The 24,290-nt window shown below is 46.1% G+C and overlaps 2 protein-coding genes across 2 annotated transcripts; one reads left to right on the forward strand and one right to left on the reverse strand.

The window, feature by feature from the left end:
* Nucleotides 1-14,125: 14,125 nt before the first annotated feature.
* Nucleotides 14,126-17,783, reverse strand: LOC131290520 (vacuolar protein sorting-associated protein 18 homolog). Its single transcript, XM_058319671.1, has 3 exons — nucleotides 16,413-17,783; nucleotides 14,464-15,964; nucleotides 14,126-14,381 (listed from the first exon to the last, which is right to left on the reverse strand). Exons 1-3 carry the CDS (start codon nucleotides 17,727-17,729, stop codon nucleotides 14,131-14,133), a joined length of 3,069 nt encoding a protein of 1,022 aa, XP_058175654.1. The 5' UTR covers nucleotides 17,730-17,783; the 3' UTR covers nucleotides 14,126-14,130.
* Nucleotides 17,784-19,441: 1,658 nt separating this feature from the next.
* LOC131290827 (protein twisted gastrulation-like) lies at nucleotides 19,442-21,933 on the forward strand. The gene is made up of 4 exons (XM_058320008.1): nucleotides 19,442-19,599; nucleotides 20,908-21,384; nucleotides 21,470-21,611; nucleotides 21,693-21,933. The coding sequence occupies exons 2-4, from the start codon at nucleotides 20,940-20,942 to the stop codon at nucleotides 21,883-21,885; spliced, it is 780 nt and encodes a 259-aa protein (XP_058175991.1). The 5' UTR covers nucleotides 19,442-19,599; nucleotides 20,908-20,939; the 3' UTR covers nucleotides 21,886-21,933.
* Nucleotides 21,934-24,290: the final 2,357 nt, after the last annotated feature.

The raw sequence follows: 24,290 nt of genomic DNA on the forward strand, positions 1-24,290 counted from the left end.
CATCCACAAACCCTCCCAGATGAGGTGGAAGTAACGGCGCAAACTCACGCCAGGACTCGCGCGCCTAGAGGGCTGAGGGCGTGGGTATAAATCCGCACTTCCGGTCCGGACGGGCTCGGGTTTTCGGCCTGCTCCAAGGTTTGGGCACTGCAGCCCGCTTTTCGAACCTGACGGGGGATTCCCGAAGCCGTACGAGCGCTCCGGTTCCGGTTTCGCTCCTCTCCTGACGACCGACGTTGTATGTCGGGCCACATTGCCATGGGGATGGGGTCCCGAGCAAACGTAGACACGGAATAACTCTTCGTCGCAGCGAGAGCAGGCACAGATCAGGGCGCTCAGGATACGACTCTTGCTCGCAAAAGGGAACAAGTAGTAACCAAAAACGAACTCGGGTGTTTTGAGTCAGAATCGAAGTTCTAACAGAATCTAGCTCACCTTGACTCTTCGCGAGCTGTAGAACGTTTGATGCGTTTTGAATTAAAACCCTATCAGGTCCTAAGTCTTCATATTTCTATCATACCTAAATCATCACACCACCCTTTTATGTATTTCTCTTCCATCGACTCCTAACGTGCAATACATATAAACACTGACTCGCGCAGTGTAGGGTCGGTTTCCTCATTTCAATTCCACCTTTAGAAAAAGTTTGGTTCCAACTTTACTCTTTTGGCTGACGCCTTAAAGTCTGCGTGTTTTGTTTATCTTCCCATTTTCGTAGTGAAAAATACATCGTAAGCATTTAAACAAACCTTGAATTCGTCAGGGTTGTCCCTACTTTGAGCATCTCGAAGACGGTGGTAGTTTTCTGCAGATTAAATCATGTAGTATTTTAATACCCACATTCACAACAACTTAAAAATATTGGCTCAAAAATGGGACATAATCTAACATCTGCCTTGATAGCTCACGAATAACTCGATTTAAAAATGTCTTATACTGTCATCTTCCTCAGACACGTAAGCAAACTAAATGAAATCGAAATTGAATTATCTTAATTGCAATAACATTAGTAAAAGGACACAAAACGTCACACTTTCGTGTTAAAATATAAAAGATTGGTTCACCAAACAAGTATAAAAGAGATCAGCATAAAAATAATACTAAAGAAGAGGAAAATTCACAGAATAGTTTAAGCATACTGGACATGGATTAGCAAAACTAAATGCACAGCACATTTCCAAATATAGTTGTATTAAGCGTTAGTTTTTAGCTGCATTATGCAATTTAAAGCAAAATAAAGAATATAATACATTAAGGATTGACAGAGAAAACAGGATAAGTTACTTATACCTAATTAAACCTTCAAATCAGGTAAGTTTTCCTCCCAATAGTTCAAGCTATTACTATTGTTGAAATAAAGTATTTCAATCAAGCAGACATCAGGGGGTAATATGCACCGACTACCGACTGTAAACGTTAGATAAACTCTTGTTCTCAATTTAAAAAGACTCTGATGTCTCTGATAGTTTGTCTGTAGAAGAGAGGGTAAAGAATCGATCTGTGAAGTATGTTATGGCCTCACCTTCTCCTAAATCCGGTCCGGAGCGTCCTGGTAACCATGAAAATAGATTAAACATCTTCCGCTGCCCCACTCCATAGTCGTATTTTGCAAGCACACCGAGATATAGGCTTGTCCCAAGGATTTCTCAACGTAAATACGGATACGGAAACCGGCAGAACAGAGAACGCAGGACGTTGATGATGTTGTTGCCGCTGGCTCGGGAGGTTTTTGTTTGAGCGCCACCCTACCATTGCGTCTCCATACCAATCTCCCACCACCAAGGATCGCTTCCGGCCGCTCCCAAAAAACAACAAAAAAAAAAACAACCACCCAACCCCCACTCCCACCTCCCCCTCACGGGGAGATAATGTTTATTTTTTCCACTCTTCCGTTTACGTAACGTCGCTGCGTGCCGCTCCCAAATGCAATCCTTCAGCCTTCGCCTGCGATTGCGTAGCCTCCCTTAGCTGTTTGCGTGTGTGTTGGTGCACGTGAAAACTGGGAAAGGGGGAGAACAAACGTGCCAGGACGACGTGCAGCTATAGGACGTTGAACCGTTTTTTTTCGTCGAACGGGGAGAAACCGAGAAGGACATTAAATGTGGAGACAGAGTAAACAGACCTCGCGTGTGCTCATGTGTGTGTGTGTGTCGGTTCTGGCAGATCCCAGGGCCACAAGGCTCGATCGAATCTTTCGATCTGTGCGGAAGGGTGTCTTCCTCCTGCCCCACACCCGCCTATCCTTCGTGATAGGCAGGATTCGTTTGAGAAGGGGTCCTGCTTCACCCAAAACATCCTGCCCGTTGAAGAGCGAGAGAGAGAGAGAGAGGGGAGGAGAGCGAAAGAGAAAAAAAGTGGGAGAGGGCGAGGGCCGAAGTGGACAGAAACAAATTATCCTCGGGGCGACGGATCCTGCCAGACGGACTCTTGCAGACGAGGAGCACCTGAGCAAATTGGTTCAGGTCAGGGGGGGGGGCCCTCCTCGCTCATGTGATAACCACCCCTGCTCGATACCGCCGAGGGACCGGGGGGGGGGGGGGTGCAGGTGAAGACGAGGGTGGTTACGGTTCGTTTCGATTTTACCGTTTCCAGGCCGACAAACCTTAGAGGCTACATGAAGGGTCCTCTGGCAACTGTAGTGTTCAGAATGAAAATAATTTATTTAAACTTTTCCATTACGAAGAGATTGTCGACGGACGGGGGGGAAGCACAGGGAAGGGACCCATCTTTTAGGGCTAGGTTTCTCTTCGAGTCCATTGATTTACGAAAATAAGAAAATGTTTCTTCAGATCGATTTGAATAAAATATACCTACGTACGTACTCAAATCTGTTACACTTACGCAACAATGGTACAAAAAAAAAGCTGCAACCACAAGCAACTTGTTAAACATTACAGTAATTCTCTACCTAATAATCAAACATTAACGTCCTTCAAATTAAACTACCCAGATAAAATAACAAACTCGAGTACTGTATTTTATTTCCTGTTTTATTTCTTTTCTTTATTAAAATTTTAAGAGTTAGTTTTTTTTCGTTACCTTAAAAAAAACTGAATGACACAAGCAAGTCACTGCAATCCATACGTAATGAAATAATGAAAGAATACAATATCTTTTAAACTGTGAAGAACGAAGGAACGAAGAACAAATCGGGACAAGCAGGTAAACATATGATGTAAGTCACTGTATTTTATGTTGCTTAGAATAATATCATACAATAAGTGGAACATGCAATAGAAAAATATGAGAAATGACTGATATATTCACAGATTTTCTCTAACAAAACAAAAATGTCACAGCTCTCTAACAGATATCCAATCAATGGTTTCTATAACATGAACAAAACGAATAGATCAATAAACTTGTACCGTTTATCTAACGGGATTGTGCCGACGTTGTAACGATGTTGAAAATGTAGCTAACAATTCCAATTTGAAATGTTTCGGGCGAACGATCGTTTTGCGTTTTAAAACAAATAGTTTCATGTTTAGACTAGTGTTATTATTCGGAACTCAATGCGGAGAAGAAAAATTAAACAATTTAGCTATTTTATATGTTGTACAAGAATTGTTGCGCAAAATTGGTATAACCTGCAAGCTTCACCAGGTCTTCCAGAAACCTTATTGATTATAGAATACAAAGCTCTAAACGACATTTAATTTGTTCGATAAAATATAATTATTCATGTTGAATTTATCTTAGAAAGATGACAATTTCCAAATGTTCAGTAAGGTTGAAGACATGGCCCAATTGACCAAAAGTTCATAAAACGAACATAAAGATGGCTGTCAAAAATTCTTCTCGGTGTCGTAACCACCAAACGAAATGCTCTACAAAACCCATCACCGTCCAAACATACAGTCAGTTTTACGATTCCGTTCACGCATCGCATCCTTCCCTTCGCCTTACCATTGTTCGGGCCCCGCCGGTGGTCATCGGATTGTCATCTGGCGAGTACGTTGGCCACGGGCACGTCTAACGGCTGCGAGATGATTCCTACCTGCAGACGACAACGGCGAAGACGGCGACGCCACCGTGTTGCATCACGCCGTTTTGCATTAAAAAAACGAACCCAACAGGAAGAGAAGACATGCACAGACAATAAAAATGACAGTTGCTGTTGGTCGTCACAGTTCACTGCTGTGCTCTTTGAAGACGTCGAGTACTGGAAGGTTAGAGACACTATGCACCTCCTAGGCGAAATATAAGAATACATTCTTGCCGACAAAGGAAGAAACAACAACAAATGTTGATAACATAATTCTGTTGATCCAATCATATTTGATAACTCCCGATTTTAAAGATTTATGTTGATTTTAGCTCTACTGTGGTTTATGGTATTAGTTATAAAACCCGAGTGCTTTACTATTCATTTTATGGTACCAAATTTTGAGACCCAAATTAATTGAAATGCTTTGTTGAGCTGTTTGATAGATATCATTTCTATTAGAACATGCTCATTGGATACGTTAAGTTCCTCAAAAATGTTACAAGATCTCTACCTCAACGGGCTTATTACTATATTCGTGAATTTAGGAATTCCATGTCGCTATTTTGGATTGATTTCGAAATTCGCTTGTTGTTCGTTTGATCCTGACAGACTTTTCGTGCAATCTGATTTGCAAACACGGGAGGTCAAAGTGAGGAACATGGAATGGAAAACTTCACATGTTGAATACATTTTGACAAAGTAATATTCTTCGCTGTTACGATGTAATTTGTTTTGTTTTTTTTTTGTGTTAATGTTTGTGAATGATTCAAACGAAGAAGAAATTAGTGAATAAATCGGATGAGAGAGAGAGACTAGCCGTTCCAGAGCTGACTTTCGGCCAGTCGATCTTTCAGGCCGGGTGTTGTTATGTGTGGGTGTGTGTGTGTGTGTGTGTGTGTGTTTGTCGACTGCGAATGACACGAACTCCAATGTCGCACGCTGCGCACGTCCACATATTTTATGAATGCGATTAGCGCAAATGTTTTCATTCATGCGGAGCCAAAGGCAGGGGGGGGGGGGGGGGGGGGGGGGAGAAATTACGCGGATCGTTACACGATCGTCTGAGGGGGTGGCGGGCCCCCCGGCGGGGGGGGGATTAAACGGGACGAAGGAGGATGATGGGGTTCGACTTGATTCGGTGATCTGTTTGCTGCAAGCTCGTACTCCTTCTCTCTTAACATCCGGTATTTACCCTTTCACCATCATTCCCCCTTATTTCTGCCAAACACTTCCTGCCCTCTTCCCTGCTGAAGAGTCCCACATGACACAACCACGACCAACGGCTCATTCCACATTGATGCGTCAGTTGGCTACCGTTGGCTCTGTTTTCTTCCGGCCTACGTCCGATCGAGGTGACAGCTCTACTCAACCAATTACAAGATTATTGGTAACCGCGGGATCATACTAGCACGCGGCTCTTAAGACATCGGGAATTTGACGTGACGACATATTCAGCAAGGTCCACCTGAAGATTACAAATCTCTGCTATACACATCTCCCGTAATCGTTGGCGTAATACCTGACCTGGTTTTGGACATCGTCCCTAACCTCACACGCTTGCAGATTCCCTCCACGTCCAGAACAGTAGGCGACAACGACCTGAGGTCGAAGGGGTTTCGCAGCCTCGAGGTTTCTGACGAGGGGGGGAAACGCAACATCCATTAGTTTGTGCCAACTGGAAGGGTTCTAGCGGCGGGAAACAACGGGGGATGCGCATACAGGCAACACACAGACACACTCTCCCTCGTATAGTTGGTTCCACAACTAACACCTGCTGCAGTTCTGATGTTGCACCGGCTGCGGCGAACTGCTGCTAACGACAACGATCGACACAACACACGAGAACGAGAAGTAACCCGCGGTGAAAATAAAATGAAAAAAAAAGCAATCCCGAATCGAACGGAAGAACTTATAATTCCGTCATGAACCGCTGCGAAGTGTCTATCCTCTGAAGCGCGCAGTTGTGCTCACCTGCCCCGAAGCCGGGAGATCGAAACACCGGCACGCGCGCTCGCATGTGTGTGTGTGTGTGTGTTTGTGTCGAGAAGGAGCATCCTTAACCGCGAGGCTGCGCTGCTTCCCTGCGTTCGAACACTTGATTACATTTTACCACATTGCTGGAAGATCTTCCATGTGTGCTCTTCCTCTTTACGGATCGGTTTATTAGTCTTTACTTTGGTACAGCCTTAATTCGTTCGGCAAGCCCCATTCCCAGCTTCAGAGGTTGTCAACCTTAATCGACAAATTAAAAGCTATACTAGAGTTTTGTACACATGAATGTTTCATCTGATATTCATTCAAATTGATGCATGAATCTTTGTGATTCACCTAATATTCTAGAACCTCGAGGTGTGTATGAACTAGGTTCAGATCTCCATGGGACCGAAACAAAAATTGGAGAACCTTAAAAGATTAATCAATACAATAAATGGTAAACAGATAAATACAATGGTCGAAACAGTACAACAATGGATTGAAACAAATTATTGCCCCAAACAAGGACTGTCATGAAAACATCTGCGGTAAATTACAGAACCCTTTTTTTCCTCCTTTGTGCTAGCTTTGCACTTGTGCTCATTATACAGTGTGCCAATCTGTAGAAGTGCATTTGAACAAGATAGGAAGAGTACCTTTCAACATAATGCCAAAATCATCGTCCATATAAGGTTTTGAAAGGTAAAGGCGTTGTTTGAGGGTTCTGCGGGTATGTTTGGAACCTTCTAAATACTTTCATTGTTTTATTAAATTCTTAGACATCTCTAATAGAGCAAGCATTCAGTTGGGGTTTTAGTGAATCTCACATCATCGTCCTTTAAGTTTATGGTAAGATGATCTATTTCATGTTATATTTTTGAATATGGTCATTTTTATCGATTGTTGGTGTACCGCAAAACAGTAACTTTGGTTAAATTGTTAAAACCAGATAACCTTCGGCATTTTTATCGATTTATGTGATAAAAAAGATAACATTTCATTCCTTTCAGTGGTGTAACATATTTCAAGCTCAAAGTGTAAATAATTTATCAAAACTCAAACTTTTGTGTACATATAACAATGGTTAAGTATATCATAGGTCATCAGAAAATGGTTTTACGTGCCTAAGCTAGCTTCCACCACACTTAAGCCGCAGAAATTCTTAGGAATCCTAATGTGTCCAACTTTACGTTTGGCTGGTAAAATGATTACTTTTTGCACTTTTTCGATCATTGCGTTGCTTGGTGACCAATTTTTACGCTCTCTTTTTGCACATGCTTCGTAGAAAGATAGACAAAGAAGATGTGATGAGCGAAATTCATTGCTACCAATTCGAAGTACCTTAAAATTGATCGCAACGTCAGACAAGTGTTCTTTTTACGACCGTCCCACTTACCGATTGGCACACTGTATGTCGATCAAACAACAGTTAATTGCCTGGTTGTGTATATAATTTAACATCTGATTGTTTACTTAAAAAGATTCAAAACAGAAGTTCATCCAGCCTATAACGAAAAGTTAAGAAGCCCTGGCATTGACGAAATCCTTTTCCAGCCGTTCGAAACCATCTCTTTCTGTCCACCAGACGCCAGAGGTCAAGAGCACAAATGAACAGACAGCGAGCAAACAGGGAAACGCGAGAAAGGCAACCGTCAAAACTGGACGAAAGTGTGTGCGCGCGCACCCCCAGATCATCACAATTCATTTATAATTCAATAAACACCTGTACCCGTGCGCCAGCTGATCGTCATTAGGACGGGTATAAGGCTGGCGCGACCCGGGGGATCAGCGTGTATAACGACCGCACCGTCATCCGAATGCGCGTTGTGTCGAGACGGCGAGAAGAAAAACATCAACAACGCAGACGCAGCGCGCTGTCAGTGGAGATGAACAGCAGCCGGCAGAGCGAGCAAGCGAGAGAGCGAGCGAGTGGTGCACGGCCCGCATCCCGGTCCAGCGGAGCCTAATGGAATAGTGGCGCCCAACTCTGGTGCCCAGTGTCAGATGAGGCTGTGACGCTTGGTGTACCCCGGTTAGTACTGTGCGTGGGATCGGTCGAACCTTGGCAATGTATGGGATGCAGAGTGTCGCCTCCAGAGGATAATGACCTGGCTGCGTCGGGACGGGACATGGCATCGTCGTTCATCAAAAACGTGGTACCAGCGTCGTTTGCACCACAATGTGTGTGTTCGATGTATAGCTTAAAAGGGGGAAACTCACCGGTGGATGGAAAACACCCGCGAGAAAAAGCTACACTGAAGCTACACAAATTGAATGGAGTGAGAGAGAGAAGGAAGCCCCCATCAGCGAAACATCCATGAATCAGCTGACCGTGAAGGGGAACAGATGAACGATCAGCATCAGCAGATCGTTCAGCAGAGGCGAGCCGGCGCGTGCGCACCGGATTCAGCTGCAGGCTTTACGACGGGCTTTTCGACCCGAACGCGAACGAGATCGAGCAGATGAGGATGGTAGCAGGTGCAGACGCGCCAAGATAAAATAAGCGAGCAACAGAGGCGAGAGCCATTCGCTGGAGAGTGCAGAGCCGAGGCCGAAAGGAGTGAAAGATGGACAGGCGGGTCAAAGGAGCGATGTTTTTTTCCCCCGTTTGTTGTTTGGGTTTCCTTGGAAGAACACAAAGAAACAGGCAATTGATCGAGAGATCGAGCACGTGCCCGGCGCCGGTTGTTTGATTGCGTCGTGTTACATCCTCATCTTCGCGGTCCGCGTCATCTTTACGTCAGGTTTTGTTTTTTCAGACTGGATCGGCATCCTGACGGCCTTTATTACTAGCTAGACCAGTTGTGACCTTCAGCATATCGCTCTTCTTGCACCTTCACCCAACCTGAACTTTTTCCGAAATAAAACTAAGGTGGAGAACTTCATAAACCAGCTCCATGATCGTTTGAAAATCTCCATGCATGCAAGTATTAAGTATTTTGAGCAAGCGGATCACTCTTCCTTCACTCACCTGCTTCAGATTACGGTCTTACTCAGCAGGTTTCTATCCCTTCATCTTCCGTTACCATCTTGCTATCATCCAGAACCTCGCTCTAGCCGACGAAACTGGACCCACACAACACGAAGTCGTATAAAGTTGTATGAATTGAATCTCATATTAGTATATTTCGAATCGGAATCGCATTATGCATAGACAATGTACGAGCAATGTATATTCTTTGTTGCATATGATGCCGATTAAGAATGTAATACGATTTTCTTTATGCATACGTATAGATATACGAACAATGTACGGCTGATGAATATCGTAAGTCGTATATGATGCCGACTTAGAAAATATACGACTAAACATATACATTTTGAACAATGTACGGTTAGCGCCTCCACTTTTGTATGTATAGGCATTATTTTAGCATCATTTACGATTCAATCATATTGCATAGAAGTACGATTATTTCAAGTTGATATTCCTTAGTTGATTTACATTTCCCTTAGTTGATTTACATACATATGTGTTGTGTGGGGAACCACTTTGGCTCACTCTGTAACCTGGGAAAACTGTACTTCATTTTCGTTCTGCCGGCCTGCAACACTACCTTTGCCATCAGGTTGATTATCCTGGACCTTGGGATTTAATAAAGACGTAACATCGCTTATTTGGGACACTTCTACATAGCAACCTGGTGTCGCATTGGCTAAACCGAAAAGTACCTAGACACTTTTCAACTGCTCCAGCTATAGTTTGTGAGTTTCACTGCATCTCAGAGTAATTCAAAGCTAGTTGGAGAATCCCTTCCTAACGCCAGCTTTCAATTAGGCTCAGAGCAGACAGCCCGATAGTAGCGATAAGCCAAAACGGGATCTTCAATGAACAGCTCAGTGAGTTTTGAGTCTTTGCTCATGTTAGAACCAGTGTTGGCTCATGTGCAACTGTGCTACCCAACACACACAGCACAGTGGAGCAGTGTCAACACACACACTGACTTTGTGTTATGAGTATGTTTTGTGAGGACCTTAATGAATCTTCATGAATCTTTCATGGATCTTTCACAAATCTCCGTGATTCTTTCGTTGGCGCAGATCATTCGACCAAAACAAAAAACAAGGGGTCCCTATACCCAATTTTTGCTCATCAGTTTTCGTTTAATTGTTTAATCTTTGGGATTCACGATTTAAAAGATTCATGAACCTCTAAAACCCAAACAATCACTCAGATTCATCAAATCGAAAGATGTTACTGAACAAATAGTGACGTTGTATGACAGTTTACTTGGCTACCACAAAAGTACAATAAACTATGTCTGGTACTACAGTACGATACATCAAAAACTGTTACTTAACTCAACACTAGTTAGAATGAGCTCTAACAACTAGTCTAGCATTTTTTAGGATAAAGACATTATTCTGGAGAGATCTGTTCTCATGTTTGGTTGGGAATCTCAGATATCATGCTTCTAAATAATCCAAGGTTTTGTTTATTTTAGTTTTCTGAAGAGATGCCAATCATTGGTTTGCGGTCGTTCCTGTACGGAAGCGGTGATGGTATCCTGAGACCAGTGTAGCCAACCTTGATCCATGTCTTACTAGAGTTTTTGACCGTCTACTCCAACATTGCCTGACAGATCGATGTCAAACACGGCGCTTTCGGGACGATTTAGTCTTAATCCTCGCCCGACTTTCTAAAAGCTTCTCGCGTATCACCCAACTACTACTACCCGAGCTTGGGTGAAGGAAGAGGAACAAGGGAGGGGCGTGGAGTTGACCTACAACACCTCAGCATCACGCACCGTCGCGATTTCTCTCTTTCGAAATCGGAATTCTGGCCACTTTGGTTTAGCTTCGATTTTGGGGTTTCGTTTATTACAGGCGTCCCTCCCTCCACGTACCTCCTTGGTATTTTAAATGGATGGAGGCGGGTGGGGGAGAGAGAGAGAGAGGGGAAGGAAAAAAGGGTAAAACACACCAAGCCAACAATGTCGGATGTTGGATGTCCGCTTGGAGAGCACTATAGTGCCGTATCGTTTTAATTACCGTTACCGACCGATACTGCCGTGTCCTCTGCTGGTTTGGTCTCCATCGACAACCACCACCATCTCTACCACCTCCACCACCACCACCACCAGTGGACGAGGGAGAAAATTGAAGCATAAAGCAAAAGGCAAACAATAATCGTCTCCCTCATTACTCATTCATCATCGGATCAATCAGTTTTCACTCCCGTTCGGCCCGTCCCCGAGTGCGTGACCGGCAACCCCATGGGAGGCCAACCATACCCCCCACCCCCCCCCCCTCCCAATTGCTCCTGAAGAGCGGCAAAGATGAATGGTCCACGTCCAAGCCTCCTCCCCCTTGTCCGCTTCGGGAGTCGTTGCGTCGTTTTTCCGTCGTCGTAAAAGGGCCTGAGGATGGAACCACCGGGCCCGGACCCGGGTTTGCCAGGGGGGGGCTCGTATCTGTACATATTTTCTCCCTTAAAAACGCCCGTCTAGGTGGCGTCCCCATTTCCCCGGGAAAGGTAATCAGTGCTACGGGACACACCGACCCAGCCAGCGGGGGGACGGAGGCACAGGTGGCACGATGACGACGACGACGACGACGACAACATAGACGGCATCCAACTCCTCGTGCGGTGGCCATTCCCTCGCTTCCCTCGCTTCCCATTTCTGAGCCGAGCAAGGGAAGGGCGGATAGAGAGTGATGGCGAGCGGGACGGCCTGCGGCTTTGGCCAGATTCCGGAGAAATAATAAATAAACCTATTAAACCACGGGGCCTGGCGTTGGCGTACGTGGACCATAATACTAATGAGCGGTAGTCATCCCTACGCGGCTTCCCAAATCGGACACCGCTTACCGTCCGGAGCATAGCCGATTCGGAACATTCAGAGGCCACGGCAGAGAGCGGGTACCCCGGGCGGGGGGGTGTTTTGGGGCTACTTATGAAGGTTATGCTGAGCAACGTCGTCGTTGTTGGGGCGCAAACAAGCTTTCTCCTCACGCCGGGGGCTGCTGAAGATTCATCACAGACATCAGCATGCCACGCCCAGTGCGCAGGGATGCGAGCCATGATTGGAGCGGTCTCTCACGAGATCTCATTGGGATGCTGCGCCGGGCTCGGATGCTGATTGGCTGAGTTCCCCTCCCAGTGTTCTCCCAGTGCACGCAAGCGCAGGGCCTGCCAACCCTCTACCCTCGCTTGATACCTACGACCGTATATCCGGTCTAGATTTTTTGTAAATTTAAATAGTTCATATACAGTGTCGCATCGAAATTAAAATAACATAGCATATTAAAATAACAATATTCTGAACGTGATACAAGAGAAATTTTACGTGATACACTAGGAATTTTTAAATTGACCAATAGTGTAAATACAATTGAAAAAGTCCAAAAAAGTATATGAGGAAGTCGCCGGGTAGTGATCAAATCGTTAAACAATGTAGATTTAAAAAAACAAGTGTAATATTGTGAACAAAGTTGGACCTGTTGGTTTTTATCTCAAGTTGCACACTCACCATTCAATTTTATATTTTAAAATTTATTAAATGTCAATTAAGACTAAACCACGCATATTTTAATTAATAAGGAATCAAATGTAAGTGTAGTAAGGAATCGAATGGAATATAACATGGAATCAAATGTAGAGGAATAGGGAACAAATGTAGAATCAAAAGTAGATAAAACTACAAATTTCGTTAATGTTATCGCTAATTTTACTAACAAAAAGTCATTTTTTCAAAACCATATTTCATGCGAAACCATTTCCTTTACGAATTTTCCAAGAGAATAATTTTCCTCGAATAATTTAATAACTTTTCAACTTTAAAATTTTCGAAAAAGAAAAAATTGTCCTTGCCCAGTATCACCAAACTATGCTGAGAATTTTCCTCTACTTTAAAATTATCTTTTTATTATCTCTTTTATATTTGTTAGTGCAACAATCTTTTATATTTTAAAATGTGAAGTTTTGTGTCGTTTTCATATTCTAAATGCAATTAAGATAATTTAGTTGCAGCAATGGCACATTTTTATATTTTTATATTGCACGCCGATACTAAAGGTTTAAAACTTTCCATGTATTGTTTCAACGGGGTCGCGGGCCGCATCCAATGTTTCAGTTCAATGGAAAGATGCTAACCTTTTTTTTTTTGCATAAGAAGGCTTTGAAATTTGTTTATTTCTCACATATATCTCACGTATTTCTCACATTCCTAGGTTGATTAAGGTAAACGAAAGCAAGGCAGGGTGGTGCTTCCAAAAAGTTTTAGTAAAGTGCACCATTAAATTTGTTTGTAAAATCAAATATTTTAAATTTTTCGCTTCTACGAAAAGAATTAGAGCTTTACCATACAAAAAAAGTACCGTCCGGAAATATTTTCACTTAACGAAACATTTCATTTTCGTCAAAAAAAACAGTGGCGCCCTCTGTGGGAAGAAACAAATGAAAAAATCTTTCAAGTTCTCCCGGGAGAGTGCGCGATGCTTACTTTTCGATAAATTTCTATTGTGTTCAAAAACAACGTGAACGCAACGAGAAACGAGTGTTTAATTTGGTTGCCTTTATTTAAACGATTAATAAAAAGCTGGAATTATACATGCTTACAAGGAGTCATACAGCGGGAAGCTAACAAAAAACAAATGGAACTCGGTACGCTTCGACCGTGAAGAGTGACAAAGTAGTCTCCGGACCGTTCCAATAGCGTCACAATGCGGAAAGAGATTTAAAGATTGAAACAGTAATTATACACCTTACAGTATGTACATTGGTGGCCCAAAGCCAAGCACAATATTGTTTTGCTGTCCTGACGTCTTTAAATCATAGTTGAAACAATTTTTAAGACTTATCATATAATAACATATTGAAACACTGCTTAATATGATATACTCCCACTATCATATATCATCCCACTAGATAACATCCTTAATAGGAGATAATATTTAAATAGAGATATACCAGTACAGGTATTACTACATTTTTTTCGTTATGAGTACGTGTGTAGGATATTCTCTTTTATTAAAGACGTTTGATACTTTTTCGTAGCATTGAAAAAAAATGACCATAGCAAAACAAATGTGGTGCTCGACTTTGGGCCAGCACTGCAGTTTGCTAGCGCCTGTTCCAGCTGATACATAGTAACGAATTAGGAGATATGATTGCTAGCTAAATTGGGAAGGATTGTGGTGTGGCCCTTTCGGCGACTGTTTGCTTAGTCCCATTCACTGTTCGCCTGCTGCCAGTTTTCGACGAACGGTTTGTCGAGCGCGTTGATCATCAGCTCACCACAGTAGAGACACTCGGAGGAGATGATGGCATCGATTTCGCTCTTCAGCTTTTCCTTGTGCGAAACGGTGCCAGGGGCGACGAACTCGGCCGTGCCGGAACCGTTCGGGTCCGTGGCCGTTTGCGTCGTGGCGAGGGTATGCTTCAGCTGCGCTAACCGCTCCGCCGTGTCGGGACCTGGGGCGGGCAAGGAGAGAGAGTAGAGAAGCGCTGAGCAGAGGTTTTTTTTTTGCGTGACTCGAAGGGAAACGATACTTACGTAACGATGGTACGACGGCGGCTTCGAGACAATCGGCATGGAACTTGTGGCCACAGTGAAATATGAAGAAGGGTTTGAGCAGCAGATAGACGGCGCACAGCAGACACTGCTCCTGGGCCCCGATCGTCACCGACCGGTTGCGGAACGTCTCCAGCTCCTGGCGTACGCGCGCCGCCGATTTGGCCGACTCCTCCATGTCGCGCCGTTGCTCCTGGATCTTGACATTGTACTCCTTCAGCGAGCGGCAGATCGCCTCCTTGAAGTGGTCGATCTTCTGGAAGTCGGAGAAGTACGGCAGCAGGTCCTCGATGCGCAGCAGGTCGCACTCCTGCAGGATGCGCAGCGCCCGCTGGACCTCCTCGTCGCGGGTTCCGCGAATTTCGTGCTCGGCGATCAGCAGCCAGAGCCGCTTGCGGAGGTTCCGATCGGCCGGTTGGGCCGCCGTTTGGCGCGCCAACGTGCGCCCCGCCTCCGCGTCTTCGAAGGTGAGCGCCAGCCGGACCGCCGGTACCCACATCTCGAGCAGGCAGTGGAGAAACACGCTCGCCGGCTGGATGCCGTGGCGGAGGCTGATACGCAGCGCGTAGTGCGGATCGTAGTGCACCATCGTGGTGTCGCGGCCCTGCGTCTCGAGGAAGGTTAGCAGCTGGTCCGGTGCGTACGTGCCGTACAGCTGGATCACGTAGTTGTGTATCGCGGGTTCCGCGCAGCCGCGCGAGTGAATACAGAACTCCAGATAGCGCACCGTTTGCTGCGCGTGCAGAGGCGACTCGAGGCACAGCAGCGTCGACATCAGCCGCATCGGGTCGAGCCGGTGGCCCTGAGCGATCAACATGTCGACCGTGCTGGTCGGCAGCATCTCCATCACGATCGGCGCGTACTGATAGACGAGCTCTGGCCGGTTTTGCGCGCTCAGCACTGCCAGTGCGTCCTCGTACCGACTCTGGTTGATGTACTGATTGATTACTGACTCGTAGTCCTGGTTGATGGTGGTAAGCGCGGTCAGGTTGTGCGTGTCGCCGTACGCCGCCATCAGGTCGTAGATGGCGGCCCGGTACTTGCGCACGCACCCCATCACCGCCCGACTTGCCATGAAGCTCTCGAACTGCTTCTGCAGCTCACGGCGCGACTCGTCGCCCGCACCACCCGGCCGCTGGTGCGCCAGCTCGATCAGATAAAGCTGTACGATCCACACGGTCAGCATGGTGATCTGCGTTTTCTCGTGCGGCTTCAGCTGCGCCAACCGGTTGCGCAGGTACAGCAGCAGCGCCTGGTTGCAGTTTTTCTGCAAAAACTTCAGGCACACCTCCTCGAAGCTGAGCTGCGTCTCGGAGAAGATGGCAGCCGCCTGCAGGAAGTCGCCGGCGAAGAAGTGGGACTGCGCTTGCTTTACCAGCACGATGTCACGATGGGCCGGGTTTTTGTTGCAGTACTGTAGCGCAAGCTCGAACTTTTGCCGGTCGGCGTACAGTCTCCATGCGTTCCGCTGCTCGTTGACGATCTACGAAATGAATACAGTTTTGGCAAAACACATAAGACAATCTATTCAGTTTTTGATGAAAATATTAGGAAAATATACCCAGAACATTTTTTATATTCTTCACAAAAATTCAAATTGAAAATGTACAGTGATACAAGAAACTATCAGTAGCCATTAAGTTTAACCGTAAGATTTATTTCCGTCGAAGGTTGAAATATATGACCTATGACAAACATTTAAACGGCATGGTGTAGATAAACTTCTATTCTATCCAAGGTGTACTTAAAATTTCGACAAAGTTACTGGAAGGTAGTAACTTTATTTTGAAGAAAACGACAATTAAAACCGATGAACATTATTGTCATATCATGCATGATTTTTTTGTGTATCGTGGTAAGTATTGTGGTATTTATTGGGCAAATATGTTGCACTTAATGCTTGATGTGGTCTCTGCACGGGTAATCCTTACCTTGTAGCGAAAGATGAGTTTGTTGCTGTAAACCAGCGTTACGTTGGAGCGAATGTCCTTCACGATGTTCAACAGCCGGCCGTACTGCTCGACGAAGTACTCCTCGTACACGACCTGATAGTCGAGCAGCGAGATGGCGGTCACGTGATCGGGAAAGAGTAGCAGCGCATGAAAGTCGGTCAGAACGAAGGACAGCGGGCAGCTCGACTTCGGTGCCACCTTGTGCGAGCTGCTAGCGGGAGCCGGCACAAAGCGGGGCTCCGGATAGGTGATGAGCTCTTTCTGCACGACGAACTGTGGCCGGTTGATGGAGGGATCGATCTCTTGATAGTTGATGCCGTTCTCCGTCAGGCAACCGAAGCTCTTTGGAAAGTCTTCCTCGTAGTTGAAAACTAGCTTGGGCCAGGACGCGTTCGGGCCCACCATACCACCACCGGGCGCGCCCGCCTTGCCCATACCCGATGAAACCGTCAGCTCTTCGAAGTCTTTCAGCTGCTCGGGAATGTTTTGGTACGAGGCGAACACCTTCTGCAGATAGCCGCTAGTTTTGATTTCCTGCGCAGCAACCGTCGTGGCTCCCGTGCCGGCCGACCGGATCGTATTGTGGAACTTGTACAGCCGGTCCACGGTCAGCACCAGCACGATGCAGTGCACGTTCTTGCCTTCCGTCTTGAGATAGAACTCTAGGCCGGTAATGGGCCGCGGCTCGCCCTTGCTAACGTCGAAAGCATGCCGCACGTTGTACTGCACCAGCTTATCGCCGCTCTCGAGGCCCACCTCTGCCTCCCAGATGACGCCGTGCGCCGTGCCGAACAGGATAGGGCCGGTGTTCGTCTCCGAGTCGTTCGCGTGATTGAACCCGACGGCCGTAATCTCCTGGTCCTTCAGCTTCGTGACGAACTTGGGCTTGAAGCTGTTGCGCTGCAGATACAGCACCTCTGGCGTGAAGCCGGGCGATTTGGGTAGAAAGGTGAGAAACATGTGCGCCCCGAGCGGATCGACGTAGATGTTCGACGGTCGCAAACCACCGATGGTCTTGTCGATCGGTACTTCGGTGAACTTGTCCGGCTGCTTCAGGTTCATGCGCAGCACGGTCAGGTTGGTCATCAGCATCATCAGCCAGTCGTTCTGTACCGACATATGCATGATGCCGGACGGCAGGTTGAGGTTCATCTTTTGCTTGGTGAAAATAGGCACCTCCTTGCGCGTCCGCACACTCACGTAGCCGGAAGTTTTCGGTCCCGCATTTGCATCGGCATCGGACGTCGAGTTTTCCCTTATCAGGGCGCTCGAGTATTGGTCGAACATGGAAGCCATAACGGGGCGGATACGGACAACTCCTCGATCCTCCTATACTGGATGGTTCACACGCGAGCACGCTCGTACACCTTCCTTACAGCCTCAGTGTCTGGATGGTGCAGCATAAAATCGAACGGAAAGTACAATCCAACAGACCATGAATCACCATTGCAGTCGATAACTTTGGCTGCGAAAAACAACACTCGATGGTGGCTTGTCATCAACACCAACAAACCAAAGTAGGGGGTAGTGTTCACGCACCGTCAAGCATCTGTCAAAATGAAAATCAAAGCAACTTTGAGATAACCGTTACCTACTCCACTCAATCGTAAATAATAAATAATTTTGAAAACTCCTGCAATAAAGGTGTTTTTATCGGATTTATAATCAGCATAAAATTTATAATTTTCTATGTGAAAACATGGTGATACTTTCCTATCTCGTTCAGCTGGTCGACATCCTTGCAACTGTTGATTGGGACGAGCGTATGGCAGTAACTCGAGCGACCCTTTTGATGACCTGCTGCGTCAGGATGGAACCAACCGGAGTGCAGTCCTGAGTTGAGTCCTGCATCAGCTGCCGTGCAGCCGAATATTTTATTCTGTTTGAACTTGTCTTCATGTAACGGGATTTCCTTGTTACGCATATAGTAAGTATATGAAGAATCAAATTTTACATTAGGAGAGTTACAAACAATTCAGAAGAGTGTCTAATAAAAAAAAAAGAAAAAAAATGAGCCAAAAGCTCGATGAAACTGAAGTACGTTTTGTATTCGAAATATACTTGCATCTCAAGGTGTATAAATTAGAAGGTGAAGTCGTCCAGTGTAAAATGACATTTCATGACTTGACATAACACTTCTGGGGTATTCATATGGATTTTGAGGGGGGGTATCGGAAAAGGATTAGGCTTTTGACATAGCACTTCTCAAATATGGCACCCCTTCCAAAGCGACATAAAGTCACCTTCTATATTTATACACCTTGCTTGCATCTAACTTACAGGGAATGCCGTTCGTTTGACATTCGTGAACACCACTTTAACGTTTTCGCTCAGATAGATTTGATAGCCAACAACGACTTGTAAGCATCGGTCAACGTAATGGCGTGTCGGTGCGGATAGATCTCGTTCTGACATACGACTTGCAGGCCATTATCGCTTTATTGCAAGTACAGTGGTTCAGTGCATTTTGCGCGATGGGATCACAAACATTTATATTCATGTTTTACAATATACGATACAGCTATATAACGAAGTTGATTATGAAAATTCAAATTTGACTTTTCCTGGTATCAGCTTAGAGACGGCGCCAAGAGACGCCTATTGGAAGGCATCGTTCTTTTCAGCTCATTGGGTTGAAGCTCTTGGCGTGCAGCGTCAATTCCTCAAATTCTTTTGCGGGCGCCTTCGGGCGCACCTGGAGACCACCCGAAGAATGCGTCTAACGTGATCTCGGTTCCTGGAAGTACCTTGTTTCTTCTTCTTCTCTTTCTGCTTTCCCATCGTGAGATACTACAGATGCGCGATCATGATCGACATGCTGTTCGCAGGCGGGATATATACGGCAGGGCAAGAGTGTGAGTGAAGCAGCAGCATGCGCATCTGAGATCAGCTACGCGGCTGCTGCGTCGTTGTTTGCCCGTCTCGTTGTCCGTGTGATTGAAAGCGGTTAGCGCTCCCTGTACCGACGATCAGTGCACCTCGATCTACCAAAGTCGCTGGAACGATCGATGAGCTTAGGTTAGAGAGCGGTGGTGATCTCAGTGGGCTTACGTGTGTGGAGTACAAACAGCAGTGTTATTGGATCTTGTGTTTGTTGTTTTTCTCATACCCACTTTCAGGGGCAGAGGCGAAGATTCATCGAACGAGCGGGCAAAAGCGCTAGCAGGTAATCGAGGGGTAAAGGTAACAGAGCACGATCGCCACTTCCTATGGCCCGTTTATAATATCTGAAGCAGCAGTAGGGAAAGGGAAGCAGAATGTGCCAGCGGCAGCACGGCAGGGTGCTCTCGTACCGAAACAATTCTGGCTCTCAGATATAAACCAGATCCCTCGTAGGCCACCAGTCACGCACACTCGCCCATCTCGGATGCTTTTTTGACGTGTTTCAACTACGGGCGAAAGTAATTGATACCTAGGCCGAGCGAGTTTTGTTCGATTCGGTAAGAAATAGCATCCGTCGGAAAGGAGTGAAACTGGTGACCCAGGGCTGGTGGTCCGTTCCGTCTTCGAGCAGCAGCAGCCTCCCGGTGCTCAAGGTTGTCTGATCGCGTGCCTCGTGCATTCCAGGACATAATCCACCGTCCTCAACCACCGATCAACAACCTGTCCAGTGTCAAGCAACGATCAAACGCAGCTACGCATCGTGATGAGATTGTTGCGTACGCACGTGCGCTGGCAAGGAAAGGATTAGTTAAGGCGGGGGCAGGAAATTGCCACGAAATCTTGTTCCATCCCCGAAACTCGGCGTGTTAAACGCTGTCCAGCAAAGGCAGGTATTCGCACAATTCTGCGTTCGGGTGTGTTTGTGTGGTTTTGACGATTGCGCCCAAATCACTCACGCGGGCACTGGAAGATCGCGATCGCCAGCACGAGTGGTGAGTGACGAGCGTGTTGAGAGCATTTTGTTTACATATTCATTAAAGGCTTTCCGGGCCGCCAGTACCGAGCGCGACCCGCACCTGCCCTGCCCGGGGGAATGTTGTTTGACTAAACAACGGGTTTTACGAGCAATTCTATCGGGGATGTTGCTATTTCTGTAGTACCGCCCGATTTGCTGTGCGAATGCCGAGATGATAACATCGTCGGCGAAATTATTATTGAACGCAAGGGGTAAACAAGAAACCGACCGACAACAGAAGGGAAAACTATTCATTGCCGGGAAGTGGCGAACGCAAGGCACAATTAAATTCCCGACCGTCCAGCGCGTGGGCAAACAAGTCGTAAATTGAGCCGGAGAAACAGCAGTGTAAACTATCCAGGTCGGCGTGGTGAGGTGGCTTGAGGCAGGGCCAACTTTGATGGGCCGCCCGATCAAAGGGGAAATCAACGAGGAAAACAAGGACATTTCAGTGCACCGAACAGCAAGCCGAACTCGTCGCCGTATCTCATGTTATTGGTTTTAGAAACTGCACTCCCTGTCGGACAAGCACAACAATGGGTACTTATGGCATTGTCGTTTGCGTCCACTTTCCAGAATCCTCCAACGGGGCACCCAGAGTAGACAGCATGGAGCACACCAAACGCACGCGAACGGTCAGCAAAACGTTCACCTTCCTGCTCGGCACCATCGGGACACTGCTCGCCTGCGCCCAACTTGCGACTGGCTGCAACGAGATGGTGTGCGCCAGCATCGTCTCCAAGTGCATGCTGACGCAGAGCTGCAAGTGCGACATGAAGAGTTGCACTTGCTGCAAGGAGTGCGCAGAATGTCTCAGTTATCTTTACACCGAGTGCTGCAGCTGCCTGGAGATGTGCCCGAAGCCGAACGAGACCTCCAACGAGTTGTCGAAGCAGTCGCACATCGAGGACCTGGAGGGCTTCCCGAACCTGTACGACGTGATCACGTCCGAGCAGGACGCGCAGGGTCGCTGGAAGGTGATCTCGTTTCCGATCGACATCGATGCGGCCCTGTACGGGCCCAAGGCAGACGGCGGTACGAAGTATATTGTCCGTAAGTGTTGTGACCGCAGCTTGAGGGCGCATATGTTTCCACCTCCTATACCACCTTCTAATGCTCGTCATCTATTTCCCCGCAGACTCAACTGATATGGATCTAAAGCAGAAGTACGACGATCCCAACAAGGTCACGGTGAACTGCACCGTTGCGTACCAGGCACAGTGCATGTCCTGGAACAAGTGCAAGGAGAGCTGTCGAACGATGGGGGCCAGCAGCTATCGGTAAGAGCCCCTACCCCTAAACCCTCCACCCTCACCATCAAGCGAGGCGTATTACTAACGGTCGATTCTCGCCGATTCCAGCTGGTTCCACGATGGTTGCTGCGAGTGCATCGGCCAGAACTGCCTTAACTATGGCATCAACGAGTCACGGTGCCGCGACTGCCCCGAAAACAAGGAGCACGATCTGGACGATTTTGCCGGCGAGGACGAGCTGGACTACGGCGACAGCATGGGCCCGCTCGACAATGCGGCGATCGAGTCGACCAATATATGAATCGTACTCGGTTCGCTGGCGCTCTTCTTCCTCTGCCGGTACAACACGTTGGCCGCGCTGTGGGTCGTTTAAATATGTATGATTAGACGCCATTCACTGATGGGTGGCTGTTACTCTCTCTCTCTCTCTCTCTCTCTCTCTCTATCTCTCTATATCTCTATCTATGTCTAATATTTCCATCGCCTTAGCCGGGCGTGCTGCGGACATTACGTTTCGCAGAACGTAAATTCAGCTTTGGTACAGCACCTTCGGTACACATATCGCACGACGTGATAGCTAAAACACAAACAAGCATGTAAACGAACAAACTAACTCCCTTAATGGTTGGTAGGACTTAAAACACTCACTTTTTAACTACTCGGCTTCTTTAAAGCATGGAAGAGCTTTTCCATAGGTAATTTTATACAAAAAGGATTATTTTTTATACTTTCTTCAATGTAAATTAACTAAGTAGTACTGGCAGAAGCGATAGCAAAAGGTTTTGTTTGATTAGATTGATTTTCCGTCGCTAACGAACTGCATAGCCAGCAATCGTCGCAGATTGGCAGGTTCGAATAGGCTTTATCACATCGTACGTACCCTTATCTTCGTGGTATTAGAAGGAATGGAAAACTAAATCTGATTTCCTTTGGGCCGTTTTGAAAAGCAACACTTTATCTAGATCTTTTGTAACGAAAGTATATTAACTCTGGGACTGATTGGAAACGAAATCCTCGATCGCTTCACCTGTCACAAGGACGCCTGAAACAAGAAAAAGGGGAGGAACATGGGCGAACGGTACAGACTCTGTAGTGGGTTTATTTTAAAATAATGGCTAGGCTTAAGGAAACCGTTTTATGTTGACATGAGCGATCAAGTCTCGGTGTAACAAATGGCAACTAAAACTCGCAATATGGTCAACAAAGGAGAAAACAATGTAATGTAATGTATAACGAAGCAGCTATGTGTCAATAAAATCGGTGTAAAGAAATCCAAACCGTACGGTAGTTGTGTGTTTCGATCGACGAGCTTGTTATTCTTAGCGAAACCCAATGCGCTTCCTTACGTCGACTAACTCGTGAGATAAAAAGGTGGAAACGATTGCTTCAGAAAGGGCCACGACAAACGAACATATTGTTACATGTTCATGATAAGAGCAACTGAGGCTATGTTCTACTTCATTGACGGAACCTTGTTTCAGAATCGAAACCGGGCAGCTTAATGACAATACTACCGTGATCCTGTGTGCTAAAACAAATCTATCGAACCACTTGCTTACCAGATAGTACATACTTTATTATAATTTTCGTATTTTCTCGTGTATAGAATCATTTGAATTCTTTTGGAACGCATCGCTAATAAGTGTTGTTTGACATTATTCTGTTTGGAGATTGCTTTCAGTCATTTATCTCATTACCATTTTCATCGTCATTCATTAACAGCCATATTTAGTTCATTTAGAAATTGTAAAACCTAGCTTAGTTCCAATGAGGTCTTATACTATGGAATGAAGAAATTGTACAATCCTTAAAATTGTTTCAACCCTTTTTGTGCCTCGTTAGAACTGGAAAGGATAAGGAATTCCACACGAAAACATAAGTTGCCCCCCTTACTTTTGGAAGCAATAGTCCCTTTCATTGTTTTCTGTACAAAAAGTTGGTAAACCAGCCATAGTTTTCCCATTACGGAGCCCACGAATGGAAAAGCGTTGTACAGGCAAAACTATAAACATAAGAAGTTACCAAGAATTAAGATTTTTCGCTTATCGACCTCAAACGGTTTCGATATAATAAGAGCTACAGTTGGCTGTGTGTTTAGGTGAACAAAACATATTGAAACAAAACTGGTCGGCGAGTGGAAATCATGCTAGATGCATGTCTCAACAATAACAATTTAAATGAATTAATAGCTTTCGCGCATGTCTGCTACCCGCCACGCACACACTCCATAATTACTTCACCACATTTTATCGCGCAAGCTAGGTTTAGTAAGTACATCAGCAGCTAAAACATGCCGTTAATTACTTTCCCAGCCAGCTAGGATCGCGTCCCAAATCTGCTTCCTCTCCGGAAGCGCGCAGCTAAGCCCGGTTTGGAAGTCGCACCATGGTCATAAGCGAGGGATAAGATCGCGCTGATTCCAGGAATCGCGCGCTCTTTAAGCCTGAACGGTTACATGCATATATGCTCGCAAGGTTCTCTCGTTCGCTCTCACTCTCTGCGTGACGGACATCCTGCTCATCTGCATGTACGATCCAGCCGTGCACCCGGCTAAGGCGATCTTAGTCGGCTAGTCTGACTGTAGCGATCGTGCGGATCGGACGTATCTTTCAACCGTGCACTAGAGAGTGGTTAGCTCCCCGGGAGTACTCCTGGAACAGTGTCAGTGAGGACTGCAAGGGTTGGTCCAACAATTGATAGTTATCC

This window comes from Anopheles ziemanni, chromosome X (assembly GCF_943734765.1).
Source record: "Anopheles ziemanni chromosome X, idAnoZiCoDA_A2_x.2, whole genome shotgun sequence".
NCBI lineage: Eukaryota > Metazoa > Arthropoda > Insecta > Diptera > Culicidae > Anopheles > Anopheles ziemanni.

Bases quoted from the DNA above. Each gene is read 5' to 3' on its own strand.
- LOC131290520 (XM_058319671.1), bottom strand. From the start codon at position 17,729: ATGGCTTCCATGTTCGACCAATACTCGAGCGCCCTGATAAGGGAAAAC. The intron at 15,965-16,412 runs GTAAGGATTACC...TTCATTTCGTAG, and splicing joins AACTCATCTTTCGCTACAAG to ATCGTCAACGAGCAGCGGAA. The intron at 14,382-14,463 runs GTAAGTATCGTT...TGCCCGCCCCAG, and splicing joins CGCCGTCGTACCATCGTTAC to GTCCCGACACGGCGGAGCGG.
- LOC131290827 (XM_058320008.1), top strand. From the start codon at position 20,940: ATGGAGCACACCAAACGCACGCGAACGGTCAGCAAAACGTTCACCTTC. The intron at 21,385-21,469 runs GTAAGTGTTGTG...ATTTCCCCGCAG, and splicing joins CGGTACGAAGTATATTGTCC to ACTCAACTGATATGGATCTA. The intron at 21,612-21,692 runs GTAAGAGCCCCT...CGCCGATTCCAG, and splicing joins ATGGGGGCCAGCAGCTATCG to CTGGTTCCACGATGGTTGCT.